The sequence below is a fragment of the Pempheris klunzingeri genome, chromosome 12 (genome assembly GCF_042242105.1).
Source record: "Pempheris klunzingeri isolate RE-2024b chromosome 12, fPemKlu1.hap1, whole genome shotgun sequence".
NCBI classification, from domain to species: domain Eukaryota; kingdom Metazoa; phylum Chordata; class Actinopteri; order Acropomatiformes; family Pempheridae; genus Pempheris; species Pempheris klunzingeri.
Window position 1 is genome coordinate 10,216,376 of NC_092023.1, and position 19,040 is coordinate 10,235,415.

The 19,040-nt window shown below is 42.7% G+C and overlaps 1 protein-coding gene across 1 annotated transcript in view; it reads left to right on the top strand.

The window, feature by feature from the left end:
- cep170aa (centrosomal protein 170Aa) overlaps positions 1-17,585 on the top strand; it is a 38,620-nt gene extending 21,035 nt beyond the window's left edge. Inside the window, exons 9-23 of the mRNA XM_070841387.1 lie at positions 1,576-1,749; positions 1,850-2,155; positions 6,721-7,074; positions 7,449-7,738; positions 9,792-9,881; positions 10,720-10,837; positions 11,047-12,576; positions 12,864-12,914; positions 14,003-14,276; positions 14,480-14,711; positions 15,146-15,313; positions 15,436-15,524; positions 15,668-15,761; positions 15,862-15,913; positions 16,059-17,585. Of these exons, the coding sequence (XP_070697488.1) occupies positions 1,576-1,749; positions 1,850-2,155; positions 6,721-7,074; positions 7,449-7,738; positions 9,792-9,881; positions 10,720-10,837; positions 11,047-12,576; positions 12,864-12,914; positions 14,003-14,276; positions 14,480-14,711; positions 15,146-15,313; positions 15,436-15,524; positions 15,668-15,761; positions 15,862-15,913; positions 16,059-16,384 (4,148 nt within the window). The 3' untranslated portion in view covers positions 16,385-17,585. The remainder of the gene's footprint in view (positions 1-1,575; positions 1,750-1,849; positions 2,156-6,720; positions 7,075-7,448; positions 7,739-9,791; positions 9,882-10,719; positions 10,838-11,046; positions 12,577-12,863; positions 12,915-14,002; positions 14,277-14,479; positions 14,712-15,145; positions 15,314-15,435; positions 15,525-15,667; positions 15,762-15,861; positions 15,914-16,058) is intronic.
- Positions 17,586-19,040: the final 1,455 nt, after the last annotated feature.

Sequence of the window (19,040 nt, forward strand, 5' to 3'; positions counted from 1 at the left end):
TATCCCAGGGTGTAATCTTCTATGTCTGCTGTCTGTTTTAATCTTTGTATGTAGGAGACTAATGGAAAACATTAAAGCTGATCCTATAAAGCCTTGGTTTTGCGTGTTTATGATAAGCCAGTAAATAAATCCTGCAGCACAGTCAGCATTAGCTTGAACTGTATGGTCTTTACATGAATTACATTAAACTCATCCATGGAACTCTTAACTTCACAGAAATAACTAGGTGCTTTCCAGACACACCATGTGACTTAGGGTGACGTCAGTGGAAGCTCTTATGTTATTCACATTTATTCCCTTATTACATGAGTGAGATTCAGGAAGTTCGATCAGTTCATCATCATTTCAAGAAAGAACCAAATATAGATGCTGTACTGGGTGTAGTTTTGACTTGGTATTAGAAATTGGAAAACTCTGAGTTGATAGAGAGCATGGATAGAAATGTGAACACTGTAGTAACACCATAACACAAACGTTTACTATGTTGGCATAGCATTACTTTGCATCTTAAGATTCTTTCAATGCATTTGATCTCAAGATCCTAATATTTACACCCTAAATCCAAGTTGTAAATCTTCCCAAAGCCTACAGTATGGTGGCAACGAGAGACAAGCCCCACAAGATTTTTTAGTAGTTTTTTTTTAGGAAAATAAACCTTTAAATTGAGATATTCCTTTTTAGGAACATCCCGCTTTCTCTCATGGCACAATCATATTTATAGAAATGCCTATATTATTCTTGAAAAATCCACTTTTTAGCTATATTCTGCAAAGTCAGTTTCTGTATCTTGCTCCTTATTGCCAATTGCCATATGCTCCTACAATAGCTCCCCAACATGAAGCAGATGGCCCCTCTAATTTCTGAAAGTATCATTTATCATATTCAGATCCCACAGAGGCTCTGTTTGTTAATATGAACAGATGAAGAAGTAAGTGCTCCATATTGTGAGTACCCCCAAAGAGCTGTACCAGCACTTCTTATCATGAATGACTTACAGGACGTGTGTGTGTGAGAGACAGAGTGAAACAGAGAGAAAGACAGAGCATACATGTGCATGTCTTTGTGGTATTTGTTGTTTATAAGGCTGCAACCTCCCCCCAGAAGAAGACAGTAATTGTGATAAATGGTGAGACACACTTCCTGAAGAGAGGGCCATGATTTAATTGGTCCATTATGGACCTAGCTTAACCTTTCACTTTTGACTTTTGATAATTAATCCTAGTTTTGATTTCTCACTGTGACACTGTACAATTGAGATGTTGTTATTAAGCAAATAAATGCTTAAGATTTGAACAGAAGCTGTGACAGACTGTAACTGCATCCTCCCTGCACTATATCAGTTGTATGGGAGTGGACTTTCTTTACCACCCCCATCCTTTTGATACATGTAGAGATAACACTTGATATACATATAATATAGATATTGTTATGATACTAGTCATACAGATCTGTTATGTTTCAACTCAGAGGTCTTGAACAAAGTTTTTTGATTATCAGTTTTTAGAAACAGTGCTGTTGAGCATCAGAATTTAAATCAATAACCTCAGTGCATCTTCACGTGTTTCTCCACCCCAGACAGCAAAGAGGCACGTCGAGGGGAGAAAGGTAAAGAGGACGGCCTACATGTGTCCTCCGCACACGATTCCACTTACTTTGAGATCCCCACCAAGGAGGGTCACATGGCAAATAACGGCATCCATGAGATTCCTACCAAGGACACAGAGGGCACTAATGCTCACACCACTGCAGGTGAAGCATTTCATTTTCTCTAACTTCTTGTAAGTAAAAGTACCCGTGTGTATATTTTGACATCTGACATTGTAACAAAACTGCAACGGTTGCTCCACAGCTCAAGGTCACGCCTCCTTCACCATAGAGTTTGACAACACTTCTCCAGGGAAAGTCACCATTAAAGACCATGTGTCAAAGTTCACACCCGACCACCACAGATCTCGCTCCAAGAAGAGTGGAGCAGGAAGTGGAGGAGCAGGAGGGAGGGACTTGAGCACACTGCAAGCTGCTATGATGGCATCAGAGAGCAAGGTGGCTGACTGGCTGGCCCAGAATGACCCCACACTGGTGCGCAGCGAGTCAACGGAGGACGACAGCAAAAGCATCAAGAGCGATGTGCCGGTCCATCTCAAAAGGCTAAAAGGTGGAGTATGTTGTTTGTCAGCATTTCTGTCTGTGAATTCCATAAAAATCTTTTCTGTACCTTTTTCTAATTTTCTTCGTCTTTCTTGATCATTTCTCCATCCTTCCTTAATCTGTCAAAAAATTACACGCTGCAATAATATTCCCTTATGAGGAATCAGTTATTTAACCAGAATTATCGTCATACAACTGGTGTCAATTTTCCATTTGTCTCATCCTGTGCTGTGTGAAGACTGGGTTTATTCTTTGGTAGGAGCAGGGTTTGTTGGCTGCGGTATCCAAGCCAAGCCAATTTTTTGGATTGCCAGTGTGGGCATCTAAATGTTCTCTGTTTACCTCTACCTCTTGTTGCTTTGTATCTCTAAGGTTTTTGATTGCTGAATTGCATGATTCTCTGTGTTTCTGTGCTCCCTTTACTTGCAAGCAGCCACCTGCTAAGCTTTGCGAGAATGGGCCAGGCTAGGCAAGGCTATGTGCCACCAGTGAAGAGAGATTAAGTCTGATGCAAAGCAAGGCTATGCTGGACAACATGCTGGTCATAAGTTAATGAAATGGAGGCCAATTTATGATGTTGTTGATATGTGTTGGGGGAGGGGCCAGCAGACAGGAGCTGATGAAAATGGAAATCTGCCTGACAGGAGTGGAAAGCAGGGAAGCTAATTTATTAGATGGAGTTAATACTACATACATGTCAACTGGCTGACAGAGTGGCTCACCTGATTGATGATTATGTTTCTAACTGATTGTATGTTGGTCTGCTAGACACTGCAGTATTTCCAGTTGAAGCTGTGGCTGATTGATACTTGATGAGCTGGCCTTTGGTATTTCAGTACTTGGGGTAAGAGAGGGAAATCAGATGAGAGCAAGGGTGGAAAACCAGGAATAACTGTAGAAGACAGAGAAAAGAAGGTAAAAACACAGGTGGAGTGAGGAGGAGAAGATGGAGGGGGAGGACAAAGAGGGATAGATAGAGGACAGGTGGACAGCTGGAAGGACAGCTGTCTATTGTTGTAAGTGAGGTGTGAAAAAACAGGTACAGTGGAGAGATGGGGAGGAAGGCGGGAAACCTCACTGTAAAGCTGAGAGCAGCATTTGCAGCTAACAACAGAGGTGATTGGACAAAGACATGCATAAAGGAGAGAGAGGCTTGTTGCCCAGACTGCAGTGAAAGTGGAAAGAGGCAGCGGTGAATGAGGAGAGAGCAATTTTTGTTAGATATAGTAACAGTCATGCTATTGATGCCAGGGGAAGAAAGAATATAGACAAACATTTAAAATCGCAAAAACTAGCAGTGAGCATTTTTTTATGTCTGTGTGCAAGAAGGCTGCGGGAACATGTGTGAGGGACGAATTTCACTGCTGATTAAGGGCGTGTGTGAAGCATCTGCGGCTCACGTGTGGATTTGCATGGGTGAAATCCGTCGCGTCTGTGTTTGCTGCATATGTGTATTTGAGACATGCTCAGCGCTGATCTGCAGACTAGCAGTGCAGCATGTGTGAGAGGAGGCGTGTGAGTTGTGCTTAGGGTGTGTCATAGAGGTACTAGGCAGATAGAGAGGCAGAGGTCTAGCGAGGAAATTGAGAGGAGGTAACTGAGCCAAAGCCTTTGAATTGTAAACATCAAGGTGAGTCTTTCTCTTGTTGCTGTAAGGAGCATATACATATATATACCTTCAGTTATTTCTGTCAGTGTTGGAATATGAACTGTCATGTGTGTATTATTGGAGCAGCTGAAAATTTGTTCTCTGCATTTTTCTTCCCAATGAGATTCTGATGTATAATGTTACTAACATGCTATCTGAAACGTTATTGAGATTATTTTATATGATTTTGATTCACGACGAGTACCTCATGTACTAATGATATTCATTTGCAGTAGTAGTGAAGGCTTAACAGATACACAAGGGTTGAATTAATATTGTGTGTATTGTACTGTATTGAATGCACATACTGTACAGTACAATTCTATGTATGTTTGGGGTTGCATGTTTGCTTGTCTGTGCAGCTATACACACATGTAAAGTAATCATATGCTTGTGTTGGGCACCCAGTTGTGTGTGTGCATATGTGTGTGTACGTGCGTGCAGCCAGCGGTGGAGGCCAGCTCCACTGTGAGTCATGGTGGGGTGAGCGGGGCAGAGCGCTGGACTCTCACAGATACCTCTGTTCTCCTCTGGCCCTGCCAACAGCTTCTTTGTCTGAGGCACACAGCATGAAAGACCAGCCTCTCTCTGTCCGCTTATCTGCTGATCTTCTCAAGCAAGTGTAACACTCTGCTGCCCTCCCTTCTCATTCCATTAATGCTTTTTTTTAAGAAAATGTATGCTTTATCAAATTTCAAACAGTGACAAAAGCTGCAAAACGGTGAAGGAGGTGGAGGCTGGAATGTGATAAATGAGCTGCAGACTAAGAAATATGCCCAAGGCTACAGAGTCATTGTGATATCCCATTGTTAATAATATGCTTGAATAATGTTGGTGCACTTTTGAGAGACAGAAAAAGAAAGCAGCAGAGCCAGAGATATCTTGACATTAAGTACCTTGTTTGGGTCAGGCTCCAAAAATATTGGGTCCGATAGTTCCCATAATGTGGCTCCATTTTGTCTTTCATTAGATTCTCCCTGTTATTCAGACTCCACACCCCAATATATCACAGGCTTTTATGCTATAAATGTGAAGTTTTCAAGGCTGAACCAAGATAAACCCTCATGACATCATCAGGGTTAATTTCTCAGACTTGACAAAGCTCCACCAGAGATACAAAAGACATTATAAATCTTCTCTCCCTGGCTGAGTATCATTGACAAATAAACTGATCCTCATGTATAAAATCAGTGGAGTCCCTCTTTAGGTCTTTATTGATACTTATAATGAGACATACTGACTCATTCAATAGTAATATATAGTATAGTAATATCTAACTAAATATCCATAATTTTCATTCATTACTGTCCATAATCTTCCTTTCAGTACAGATGACAGTCAGGATAAATCTATTAGCCTCAGGCTCATTCAAAGTCACAGTGTGGGGACAGTTCCCCAGGCAAACCACTGTAGTCCACTCAGCCATGGAGACACTTTGTCCTCTTTTCTCATGGAGGTCCACCTCTAGTACTAAATTTATCTCTCACAAACTGTAGCTATAGCAAAAACAGCTTTGAACATCACTACTTGATTATACATTTACGCCAATGAAATCTTGATAAACATTATATTTTATAAATATTTAAAGTCACACTGTATAGGATGAGGAAGAGATTCATTCATTAAGTAAATATGCTGGTAACCTGGGGCAGATGGCTAGATTATGGAGTGATAGTATGAATTCATTTTCAAACCATAGTTTCTTTTTGAGCATTAATTAGTTCCTAGAAAGCTGGAGAAAACACGATGAATATATGAGCTAGCTATGGAAGTGGTGTGTGAAGTGTTTTCTGATGGTCATCCACAACAACAGTCATGTTGTATTTCCTCCCCTCCTCTCTCTGATACGCTGACAGGCTGATTGTTGGCTCGTTAACTGACTGGCTGATTGTGTGAGTGGCTGTCTACTCTAGTGGCAATATATTACATCCTGAGCCTCCTTCAGTTAAGGATTCCTACTCTCTGTCTCCCTCTCTCTCTGGTTGTCTTTTTTCTCTTCTCCCACTTATCCAGTTTCTCTCCTTTCCCATCCACCCTCCTCTTTTCCACTTCCCCCTTCTTTCTTCCCAGTTCAGCCTCCCCTTTTCTTTCCCAGCCTCCTTTCACCTCCCCTCCTCCTCCATCCCTGAAGCCCCCCCCCACACACACACTCTCATCCTGTCTCTTACTCTGCCTCCCCCTCCGAGTTCTCCTCCTCCCCTCCCCCTACTACTCTCTCTCACTGCCAGTAGGCAGGGCCAGTAACCGTGTGGGTGGCATGTCTGGATTTGCGTGGCACACTGTCTGCCTTCATACAACACTGAGAGGACATGCTGATTCAAACCAGACTGATCAAAATGTAGAAATAGCTGTAATGTGGTAGGTAAACCATGCATTGTGAATTCAGGGTCTGTTTTGATTGTTGAATGAATACATTCAGGCCACATAGTTAATTTAGTGGTATCTGCAGTTGATGTGCTTTCAAGAAGATGTGGTTACTGTGCTGTGGTCTATATGGGACTTTTTTTCTTCTTCTTGGTTGTTTAGTTTAAACATCTGAACAGCCAAACAAATAGCTGTACTGCACATTACTTGTTTATTGTATCTTTGTGGATGCTCACCAGCTGTTGGCTGTTGCTATGTAACTGTTGTGAACACATGTTGTGATATGGATTTAAGCATGTCAGTTAATGTAGTGTCCTCCAGGTTATCAATATAAGTCACACTATAAGAACATCAGCGAGTGTAAATACAGGTATTATTTGATATAAACCTATCTCAGGTAAGTAAACAGATCTATTTGACTGTGAATTGTAAATATTAGAAACATTTATACATTGTCATGTGTAATACTGTCATTGTATATCTTTCCCACTAAGCATTTGCTGTTGTTGAAATATAAGCATCAAGTAACTCAACTGTGTTCTTTTTTTGCTCCCGGATAGGCAGCAAGCATGAGGATGGCACCCAGAGTGACTCAGAGAATGGACTTGGCCTGCGTTACGCCAACCGCCGGCACGCCCTCGAGGAACGCCTAAAAGCAGCACACGGCCACGTTGGAGGAGGAGCAGGAGGGGGGAACGTAACAGTGAGCGGGACCAGAACATCTGGAACCCGCACTGCCTTCATGATCGAGTTCTATGACGAGGAAAACCCTCGCAAGCGCAGGTCATATTCATTTTCCCAGACTGCATCCCTGCAGGGGGTTGGAGCTGGTGGAGAGGGACTATGTCCCCAGCCTCCTTCCCACCCCAAGGTGTTCAGCATCTCCACCTCTGCCACTACAGCCTCCGACTCAGGTAGTAAGACTGTGATCATTTGATCATGTCTCTTCTATGATGTTCTTTCAATGAACAGTTTTGTTTTCTAAGGAAAATTAAAGAAAAAAGTGAAGTCAAAGACACATCAAACTCTCCCCAATGTTTAGTTTGAAAGTATTTGTCTGCATGAAAAACTTAAACATAAATTTGCAGAAGCTGCAGTAAATCTGTTAATCAGATGCTGTTGTCATTCATTCACAACTATTGCTGTCACATATACTACACATACAAAAGACGTGAACTTAAATACACAGAAATCAGTTAGAGACTTTCCTCTGTATCATGATCCTCTTTGAATCATTTTATGAGAGTATGTTCATGTATTTTTCAGTAGTTGTATTTGTGCTCTTTAGGTAAGGTCCCAGCTCCGATACCAGCTACAGTGACTGCAGGTGCTCCTACAGCTGCCCGTGTCCTTCTCAAGCAGAGGTCAGAGGACCCAAGTGTTGGTCGCAGCTCAGCCAGCACCGGTCTGGCAACAGGTAGCCCCACCAGCGTCAGTGAAGACACCTCGGTCGTGGGGAGGGGAGCAGGAACTGCTGGAGGGGAGGGAGAGGACGACCACAGCGATAAAGGGACCTACACTATTGAACTGGAGAACAGGAACCCAGAGGAAGAGGAGGCCAGGCGCATGATAGACAAGGTAAGATGTTTAGAGATACATTTGGAATCCAACAAAATCATTGAAAAGTTGGGAATTTTCGTTTGAATTACTTGTTGCACTGTAGGTAATAGACTACAGAGACTACAAAGAGTAGGATTTTTATCATGAATTTATGCCACTGACGCTAACACCAATATGTGATGAAATCACAGTTTCCTGATCCTACCAGTCTTTCCTGCATGATACTACCTGAAAATACAATTCCTTTTGAAAGCCATTCCCAGAGATGTGATCAGCCACACATATTATTGCACTACACAACACTACAATATTGAACTGTGTCCTTACATTGATGTTGTACTCATATGGATGTGAGGATAAGGACAAGCCAATGAATCATTGATGCAATTACACACTGTGATTTTTCTCTTGCATTGCGTTATGTAGTATGGATAACTGACTACAGTTGAGACCTAAGTAGACTGTAAATTGCATGGAGCTGGTTAGTATTTGTCTGATTTGGGAACTATAATCAATGGCCTTTACTTGTTTATTAGATGCAGTCATCCTCTAAATGTAAGATTTAAGATTTTATTTTTTTATATGCCGCATAATGCGACTCCTTTCCTGTATCAGGGCGTTACAATAGTTCACAAGTTCGAATAGAGGTTATTTGGAGAATTGTCATTGTGTTTTTTACATCAGCGTCTTTAAGTTTAAATCACTCTAATCACCACAGAAAATTTGAAAAACGCCTTCCTTTCTGTCTTCTTTTCTTATTTGTGACTGTAAAAAGTAGCAAGTAGAGTGACTAGTGCATCATTTAAACTTACCCTGCAGTAACTCTAAAGAGAATAATTCGACCAAGCACCAACAGACCAGAGCAAGGTTAATTGCCTCTTTATTACCTGCTTCGTTTGCACTTTTAGAGTCCAACTCCTTTGAGGCTGGTTTGTTTCGTTGCCAATAAAACAAAGGTATCATGTCTCACTTGCCTTGCTTGACCACCACTCCATCCTCTCTGTCCCATTGGTAAACCTAATGCCTCTGTAATAGCCCGTGGAGACTCGCTCCATCAAGCACTGCCCTGTTTTATGAAACGATGCTCGAGGGAAAACCCACCATCACTTTCCTACTGCTGACCCTGTCTGGTGGCACAGCAGTCTTTTATGGTCACAGAAAACATGTCTGAAAGGAGCAAAGCAGTACACTTAGAGAGAGCTGGTTTAATGTTAGTTTCAGGCTGAGATTTACTGGCTGGAGCTAAACAAAGAGGAAAAGCTAACATTTCTTTTCACCATCATTATAAGTAAAATAGGACTTAAAACTTCCTTTAAATAGGTACAGCAAAAGAAAAGTGTTAAACCATTCTAGACAGACGTTCACGATACTTTTTAATTGCCACTTACCAGACTCGGAAGTTGGGAATGGCAGCATATCTATTTATTTTTAGGAGGTTATGTTTTTGCCAGAAAGGTTTTTACATAGACACGATCTAAACTTCACTAAATGGCATCATAAAGAGGACCCTTAAGTGTTATATACAGGTGTTTTCTTAGGAGGAGCAGTGATATAATTAGTGGGGTGTATTTCTAGTCAGTGTTAGTCTGAGTGCGTTACATTCAAAACTGGAAGTGTTGTTATGCTAATTACTGTAATTAGCTGACACACTAATTGGCACACTGCTCACAGTCTGCCTGCTCTTGTTCTCGCTCCCTTTTGTAAACTTTTTATGCGTGTGTGTGTTGTGTGTGCGAGTGTGAGAGAGCTGTTCGTTGCCATGGTTCTCAGCTATCAAGTGCAGATATATGCTTTAATGCAACAGCATGTTCTTTCTGTTCAGTTCACGTTTGTTCATCAAGAGAACTATAGAATTATATTACCATAGTGTTCATGGGGGTATTCAGTTTTCTTTACAAAGTGTATTTTAGTGCCCTGTTGAGGATGCACACAGAATAGAGACTAATTCAAAGTATGACATTCATACATGCATAATGCCATAAGCATAATGCATAATTAGGATTCAGCAAAGTGTCCACCTTTTGCCACATTGTAAGCTTGTGTTCCTTCCTGCTTTTCCACATATTTCTAGGTGTTTGGTGTGCACCAGAGCCAGGACTCCTCTATTCTGTCAGACCTGAAAAGAGAAGGAAAAGAGGAGGCAGGAGAGTCAGGGAAAGAGGTAGAAAAGTGTACTCTAACAGCTTATTTGCCTTTCTACTGTTTCTGCTTTTCTAAGATGTTAGGTTCGGTTCTCCCTTATTGCCTCTCCCTCTTTCTTTGTCTGCCTTTCTCTACCTCTCTTCATGTGGTTACCTATACACAAGTGTCCATTATTACAATATAGATGTTGCCTATAGTGACTCATTCTTTCATAATTTAATTTTGATTAGGTAAATTTAATTGAAATGAATAACTTCTGACTCCTAATGTTTCATTATGCTGCTCAGTCCAGTGCAGTATAACAGAGCATGTTAGAGATAGACGAAGAAGCATAGCTGAGTTTCATAATGTAAGTCACAGTCACTCCCATGTCTTGACTGCTCTACTCCCCTACCCTGTTCATTGGAGTAGACTAGTCCTCTCAGAGACTGACCTAGATCGTACGAAGATGAGGAGAGACACGCTCAGCCCTCCAGGCCATTTTATTAGAGGGAGCAAACAGTGTGTATGAACAGTGACAGCCTTTCTATCAAGTCTTATATGCTGATGTCTTTTTCCACATAAAATGAAGAGCAACTGTTCATCTTTTCTTAAATCCTCAAATCAGTCATCTTAGTTTCCAAGTAAAATAAAATACAGGGATTTGTCTTAATACCAATACCGTTCATTCCCACAAATTAAATCATTTCCTTGGTGTAATACATTTGAGATGAACACAGTGTGAGTGCTGATCTCACTCATGATCTCCCCTGCCACTTTGTGCCACCACCAATTGACTACACTGCTCTTTTTTCTGGTTTTCTCACTCCTCTGTTCTTTTCTCTTGTCACCCCACCCCTCCTCTTGTGTCCCCTCAGGCTCTTCCTGGTGACTCGAGCTGGGTCTCTCAGTGGGCCAGTCTAGCTGCCAATCACACCAGGACAGACCCAGAGGGCTCAGGAGCCGAGACAGCCGCCTTCCTGCACAAGGAGAGAGGTACATAGTCACTTGACTGTCAGAGAAAGAATAGGCTTAGATAAAATGTAGAGCTGGACTAACTTTTAAGTTTTTAAATATATTATAACTCTCAATAACAAAACTTAAAACCATGTACACTGTAAAGCATCACTTGAATGTGCCTTTAATTCATGTGAAATAAGTCTTGAATCTCAGTTTAAGTGCATTTGTCCTATGTTCTCTTGAAGCTGATGCCTTTGAATCTGGTGCGTCGCTCAGCAGAGGTGAATCCTCCTCCAGTCTGACTGACCGGAAGCGCAGGACTCTACCCCAGCTCCCTGTGGATGACCCCCGGGCTAAATCCAGTACCAAAGCTCTTGGGCTGAGGTCTGAGATTGGGGAAAAACAGGACACAGAACCCCAGGAAAAAGAGAACAAGGGAGACGGGGAGTCCCCCACTCCCAAGGGGGACGTTGAGATGACCAGTAAACGGAAACAAAGCTCCACATCTTCTCCATCCAAGGCTCCTCTCCGGACCTCTGGCAGCGCTGAGCGGAGGAAGAGGTCAGAGGAAAGGAAAGCAGGAGGAGCAGGAGAAGGAGGAGAGAAGTCTGGGAAGCCTCTAGTGCGCCAGGGCAGCTTCACAATTGAGAAGCCCAGCACTAACGTCCCTGCAGAGCTCATCCCACGCATCAACAGAGGCAGCAATGGGCGCGAACGCAGCGATTCCGTGGGCAGCATGGACACCGCTACACTCCTGAAGGACACTGAAGCTGTCATGGCATTCCTGGAGGCCAAACTACGAGATGAAAACAAGCTTGACCAGAAGAGTAGTAAAACCACTCAGGGCTCAGGCTTCCCCCCTCGGACTGGCTCCATCTCTCCTGAGTCAGATGTGGACACAGCCAGCACAGCTAGTCATGTGGCTGGAGAGGCAGAGAGGAAAGCATCAGCTGGTGGTGAACAAAAACGACGTTCCTTAAGCAGTATGCACCGGGAGAAGAGCAACATGAGCACAACTTCCAAGACCAGCGTCACTAACGCAAGTGCCCGTGAACGCTTAGAAAGGAAGTCTAAAACAAGAACTGCAGAAGCAACGAGCCGGACTGATGCACGCCGTTCTGGTCAGCCGTCCTCTGCCTCCTCCAGAGCACGCCAGCCCTCTCTGGATCTCACTGATGATGACCAGACTTCTTCCTTCCCCATCTCTGACATCCTCTCCTCAGACCAGGAGACCTACTCTGGACCTTTAGGACATTCCAAATTTGACAGCAGGTCTGCTAAAACCTCCGCCAGTGGATCCTCCAAAACCAGCCGCACTCTCCAGGCGGCCACAACCTCCTCCCTAAACAAGCAGGCCTCACTGCCTCAGCCGCGGCCTACAAGAGCCTCCCTTCTCCGCCGCGCCCGGCTGGGGGATACATCTGACACGGATCTAGCTGATGCAGACAGGGTGTCAGTCGCTTCTGAGGTGTCCACCACCAGCTCCACCTCGAAGCCGCCATCCGGTCGGAAGGGACTGTCACGACTGGACATGCTGGCTCAGCCACGTAGGAACCGCGTGGGCTCCATCTCAGCTCGCAGTGACTCAGAGTGCACAGTGACACGGAGCTCCACCTCTTCACCCCGCCTGTCTGCTGAGACTGCTCTGCGTCTGGGCTTGCGTTCATCAACACCAACAGAAAACAGGCTTACACCCAGGATGAGGGCCAACAGCGTGTCCAAGCTGAATGAGGTCAAGACTAAGACCACTACATCTGGATACTGCTCGCCCACAGGTGAGCACATGAGCTGTACGCCTTATTTCAGGATATTCCAAATGTTATAGGAACAAGGAGAAGAGGGAAATTAAAGTTGTCCCTTCATTGTCACTTTTACTCACTCACTATATTTCTTTTAATCTTGTTATTTCCTGAAAGCCTGCCAAAAAATAATGTGGTGTAAGGTTCAAGTCAAGAAAAGTCTACATCATTTCATACCTCATTATTCGTCAGTGTTTCGGCATCTGTGTGTAAACATTTCCACTGTATTGTGACAAACTTGTTCGTTGGTTGTCATCGTCCAGAGAGCTCTCAGCCCGAACCTGAGGGCGGTGATGCAGAGGAAGAGCTTATGGGTACTGTACCAAAACAGTAGAGCCTTAATTAGACATTGTGCGTGTGTGGGCGTGCACTTGTGTGTGTGTTTGTGTGTCAGACCTGGGTCACAGCAATAAAAACTGCCACCAAGCTCAATTTGAAGTCAAAGGTCAATTAATTTAGTTTAAATTAAGTCCTTTGTAAAAGACCATAAATACTTGAATTTTTTACATTTTACACATTTAAAATTAGCTTGAAATGCTTTGCCGGATGTAAATTTAAAAGTGTATTTTCTAGTGTTAAAGAATTTTCAGTGATTAAAGTTGAAGTACAATGACCCAGCTCTAGCATATGTTGCCATGTTAACTCTGTGTCTCCTCCCTGACATCCATCAAGTAACGCTGTGATGATGACCCAAATGCTCTAATCTCTCACTCAGTCAAAACATTTTGCAACATAGGAGCTCAAGCTTCAAAACCCGTCATGATTTTGAAATGCTGCTCCACCATGTGGAAGTCTGTATTCATGACACTTCCACTGTGTCCCATTTTACCCTTGACGGACTGATAGAGCATGGCGTTGTCTCATCATGGTGCAGCTACATTAATGCAGCTGTTGTGTGACTATTGCGAAGCTGCTAACATATCCCTGGCTCTGTCAAGGTTTTATGTACATCATTGGCTGCTTTTGTTGGTTGCCTGGGGTGCAGAGCTTTTAGATCAGCTAAAGTAGAGTTTGGTTTTGCTGCCGTTTCTGTGGTGTTTTTTTATTGGTTTTATTGTATTGTTAAACATTCCTGTAGCTGTCCAATAACAATAACTTAACAGAGTAAGATTCGATTCCTTTGCTTAACCAATCTCTCTCCATTTTTAGTTTCATCTCAAGAACGATATGCGGGACATTTCATATAACATGTTATAGTGTGACATAACATATAGTTTTTGCGTCCATAATGAAAAGAAAATCCCCATGCATTCAGAGCAGGATTGGCTGAGTGCTGCCTCAGTAACAAAGCCTCTCATGTTCACAAGCCCATTATTAACTTCATGAATAACAAATGTTATAATGGAATAAAGTACAGTAATATTGACCTAACGATCGTATTGCTCTTCCATTGCCTTCACAGTGTCCAGTAGCAGCAGGTGGAGACGTCTGCCGCCTGAGTACGGCTCCACCTCAGAGGAAGAGTTTGGCTCCAACCGGAATTCTCCGAAGCACGGAGGACGGTCCCACATGCGTCCACATCACCTCGTCCCGCACCGTAGCTCAAGACTGGGCACCACCGCAAGCCCAGGCTCCGGAGTGGCGACGGGTCCGGGTGGAGTGGGAGTCAAACACCGCATGAAGGAGCAAGAGGAGTACATCAGGGACTGGACGGCACACAGCGAGGAGATCGCCAGGTATTAATCTTCACTGGATAAGATTTATCTACTAGTTGATGTAAAGAATGTAATGTTTTAATATGATGTTGTACTCCAATGTTTAAGAGTCGTTCTTAATGCCGTTATTTTGTCTTAATGAGTATGTGATTACCATCTATTGTGTATGCATGTTGCACATGTTCATTTAGTTTTCTATCCTCCATCTGTCTGATGGTTAACAGGTTATTCCCATGTGTGCGCAGGATCAGCCAGGACCTGGCTAAGGACTTGGCCATCTTAGCCCGTGAGATCCACGACGTGGCTGGTGAGATAGACTCAGTCAGCTCATCTGGCACGGCGCCCAGCACCACCGTCAGCACCGCCGCCACCACCCCGGGATCAGCAATCGACACCCGGGAAGAGGTAGGCCCTGCACGGCCCACGCAGCCGGATATACAGGAGAGCATGAAAAAGGTGCCCGTTTCTCTTCTTCTATCATTACTGCCTTACTGCGTGTGCTTCCATTGCGCTTTTGCCATCCCTCCTGTGTTGATTGGATAAAAATGGCCGCCTCTCTGTTGATTTGTAGCTTTCATCTGCTGTGAGAGGTATTCATTTATTACACTCCCATCTGCTCAACTTTCATTCCTTTATTTTTAATTCTTATTTTTGCCATGAGAGGATTTACTTCTTCTAGTTCTATAGGATTAAAATCTGACTTCTTTTAGCTGGACAATTAAAGCTTTAGAGCTGCTTAGCTCTCTTTGAATTTGAGAGCCTAATTCCACCATTTTTCACAAATCTTTAACGCTATTAAACAAAACTGGAATAATACTGTCGAGAAATTAATTCAAGAATTTATTTTCCCCTCCTCTCTCCCTTCTACGTCTCTCCCTGTCTTTCCTCAGCTGGTGGATCGAGTGTTTGATGAGAGCCTCAACTTCAGGAAGATCCCGCCTGTGATTTCAACCAATAAGGCACCAGAGATCAATGGTAAGCCGGTGGAGCTCCGTCCCCGTGCTCCCGACAGTCTGGAGCCCCGAGCTCTGAGGAGACGCACCTGGAACCGGGAGGAGGTGAAAAGCACAGAGAGCATGACATCACAAATATACCAACATGGAGGCTTTCACAACAACTTTTGCAATCATCTTGAGGCTGTCATTTGTCAAACTGAATTTATTTTCCTCTGTGTATTCAGGCGGTGTTGGACAGCCTGCTGCTCAACTCAGTTTCTCAACTGTCTACTAAGATCAGACACTCTGTCGACAAAACAGCAGGGAAAATCAGGTAATTACACTTAGCCATATTATAACCTTCAGTAAGTGTGTATTTTCAGCGTGTCTTTCCCTTGGGTGCCATTGTGTTGCTTTGAACAGCTAAAGCTGCTGTGAATGAACATGTGTCCTGTGATGTGTTATTTTTTTCTCCAGGATATTGTTTAAGGATAAGGACAGGAACTGGGATGAAATCGAGAATAAACTTCGATCGGAGAGTGACATACCACTCCTGAAAACCTCCAACAAGGTACAGAAGCTCATCTGTCTTAACAACACTTGATGACAGGGAAGGTGCAGTAGTATTGAGAGCTAATAGTTTTGCTGTTTTTTTCTTTTTCTCTGTGCAGGAGATCTCCTCAATTCTGCTCGAACTGAAAAGAGTCGAGAAGCAGCTTCAAGGTAAAGACACATACCCCTCATATAATCACATGAGCACTAAAAACAAATATGAACTTCTGTCAAGTAGAAACACACTTGAACAAGCTGCTAATATGGGTATTTTGGATGAGGCATCATTTTATTCCTGTCTCTGCGTCTGTTTCAGTGATCAATGTGATGGTGGACCCAGATGGGACTCTGGACGCACTGGCCAGCCTCGGCCTGACCAGTCCCACCACCCCTACCAAGCCCCAAGCCGCCAAAATAATTTCCCCCTCTGCCACCAGCCCAGGGTCTGCGCCCCCAGCCAAAGAATCGCTGCCAGAGATCCTTCCTGGGCCTGGAGGATCAACAGCCAGGATTCAGGCTTCCGCCGCCAGCACAGAGGAGACCGCACGAGACCCCAGTGCGGGTCTGGGGTTAACAGGAGTCGGAGGACTGCCCTTTAACCGCATGCGGCCGAGCGGAGAGGAGGCCATCGCACAGAAGTGACCATAAAGATTCCCTGAAATCAACGTTATGTGAATAAACACGAATCTGGATTGGAGTGCAGGTGGCTGGTGATTCGTGTTCATGTCAATGAAGCAGGTGTCATTCTGCTGATTATACCAGTTTAGGATTATGGGTATAATATAAACATAATTTAGCTGAAGTGTTACCAGACCTGCCCAGTAATGAAGTGCCCTGGATGCACCCTCAAACAGAAACTCACCCATAATTTGGATGGAGTAACACCATGAGCTTTTCCACTTTAAACTGCTGACGCTTACTGGCCAATCTGACTTCCTGATGGACTGAAGGCTACCTGGCTGCTCTCTCAGTGGACACATCTCTGTGGTTACACAGTCTCCTATCTCCTCCAAGTCTTCTCCTCCTCTTGCCTTCTCCATGTGTCTGGACCCTACCTACACTAAGGACATGCCTTAAAACACATCCTCGATAGTAGCAGCTCCTGTGCACTCAAGTAATATACAAGACAGCTTATAAGACTTAAACATAATACTTTCTGACAAACAGAATGCATTGTAAAATAACACTTGCAAAATATGTTCTATTTACACTTTGATGATATACAGCACTGTACTCGCTCAGTATAAAAGAATATTTCAGCAGCCTTAAGTAACCACCCTGACAAACCACAGCTTTATGCCTGAAACAGGTTCACCAATCAAGCAGAATTGCAGATTTTTTTTTAGATGTTTCACAACTCTAACCGTCCATGGATGCATCTCTCAAACTGACTCTACTGAAAAGGATTTGTAGTGCCTCCCCATCTCTGTGCTCACCTGTTTCTCCTCACCCATCAAGTTTTACTCTTTCCTCCCTTCCCCTCCTGTCTCTCCCAGTATGTGGAAAAAGTGTGACATGAAGTTTGTCGCTCCAGTAGCATGTACAGGACAGACCTGAGAGCTTTCTTCCTGCAAGTTTGTGTCTGTGTTGATCTTACTAATACTGAATGGTAGTTTATAAGCGATAGTAATGGCCTTTGGGAAACCAATGATCACTTTCACTCAAAATAATCACGTACCAAAGTTCACAAGTTCATTGATTTTGGAATTTTCAACCAGTTGAGCCATCTTGAAGTTCATCTGTTGTGCAAAAACCTGAGAATCTGTGCTTCTGGCAGTTCGTCATAGTTCACCTTTTTCTTTGAGTGCCACAGCCATTTTTCTGTCAACAAATCAAAGATTCAAGAAGCTTATTTGTTACAAAGATATAAGACATAGCTCGCATATGTTCTTTGGCCCTGTGAGAATCAGAGCTCTTTGCTTTGTGCAGCACTCAATACACTCAAGTGTCCTATGATTTCCAATTGGCTTTTTTCCACTTTTTCCAGTCACAGGTGATGTGACCTTTTTAAAACTAGCAATCATAATCAAAAAAATTAACTGTTTAAACTAAATATTTTATATTACACATTGGTGTTGTAGATATTGCAGACATAAACTTTTTAATGCTTTGAGTCACCTCACAGTGAATTTTGTTTTACCTGTGAGCCTAAGCACATACAAAACCTAAACATGGAAAAAGCTGCTTGAATTGGCTTTAATTGATTTCTTGTCATCACAAACATGGACAACATAAAAGGAGGCTTTCTGTGCTTCAAAATGCTTCTTTGAGGAACACTGCTGAGTTGAAATGAACACATAAGCTCCCCGTCTATATTAGGCTTCATATCAGTGTAAATAGGTGCATTGTTCTGTTTCCAGCAGGGGGGAAGTTCCAGCGTACTGTAGAATTGCAGAGACAGTATAGTTACCCTCTTTTTCATTGACTTTGCTGCTTTTTTAGTTACTTTAAGGGGACTAAACATTTTCAGAGTCTCTCTTCAGCTTATAGTCTGTGTCCTAGAGTAAGATGACTTAAAGACAGTGTATTAGTACTTAGATACTCTTACAATAGTGAATTTAGGTACCAGAATACATGTTAATTTCCTTCTCTCTATACTGTACTGTATAACGTTTTTCAATGCCTCTAAGTGCCCATTTTGACTATACAAGGGCATTGATTAAAAGAAAGATGTAGTTGTCTAAACAAATTCTTATTTTGCACATCAGATTGTGGTGTTTTTTCATACGGACGTAGTGAAGAAGCAGTGAGAGGCTGCATCAAATGTCAAATGGTTTGACAAAGAATGATATCAGAAGTGACTGCCTTGCCTCTCTGGAACTATTCTGTCTGTACAAACAAAGCCTCTAACTGTCTTTTGTTTTCCTCCCTGTATTATAAAAAAAAAATGAAATTAGGGGACTGTGAATGCTAGGTACATGTTTATTTTTTAAATTCTACATGTGTCATCTGATCAGTGTTCTTTGTCATTTTTGTAAAGAAAAAAAACACCATTTTATTTATTTTTTTGTTTAATATTTTGTGGATGTTTCATGCATTTTATATTTGTTCAACTACCTGCATTGTTTCTTACTGTTAATAAAAGAGAGCCATTCACTTGTTTCTCTGTTGTTATTTGACCTTCAACAAAAACCAGACTGATTTCAGATTATAACTTCTACTCCTACAGAGGATATACATATATCTGTATTATAACAATATATATCTATATTAATTATAAAATTGGATTACATAACAGCTCATGGCTGGGAGTTTTTATTCAAAGAAAAGACACAGGCCTCACACTAATTCAGACTAA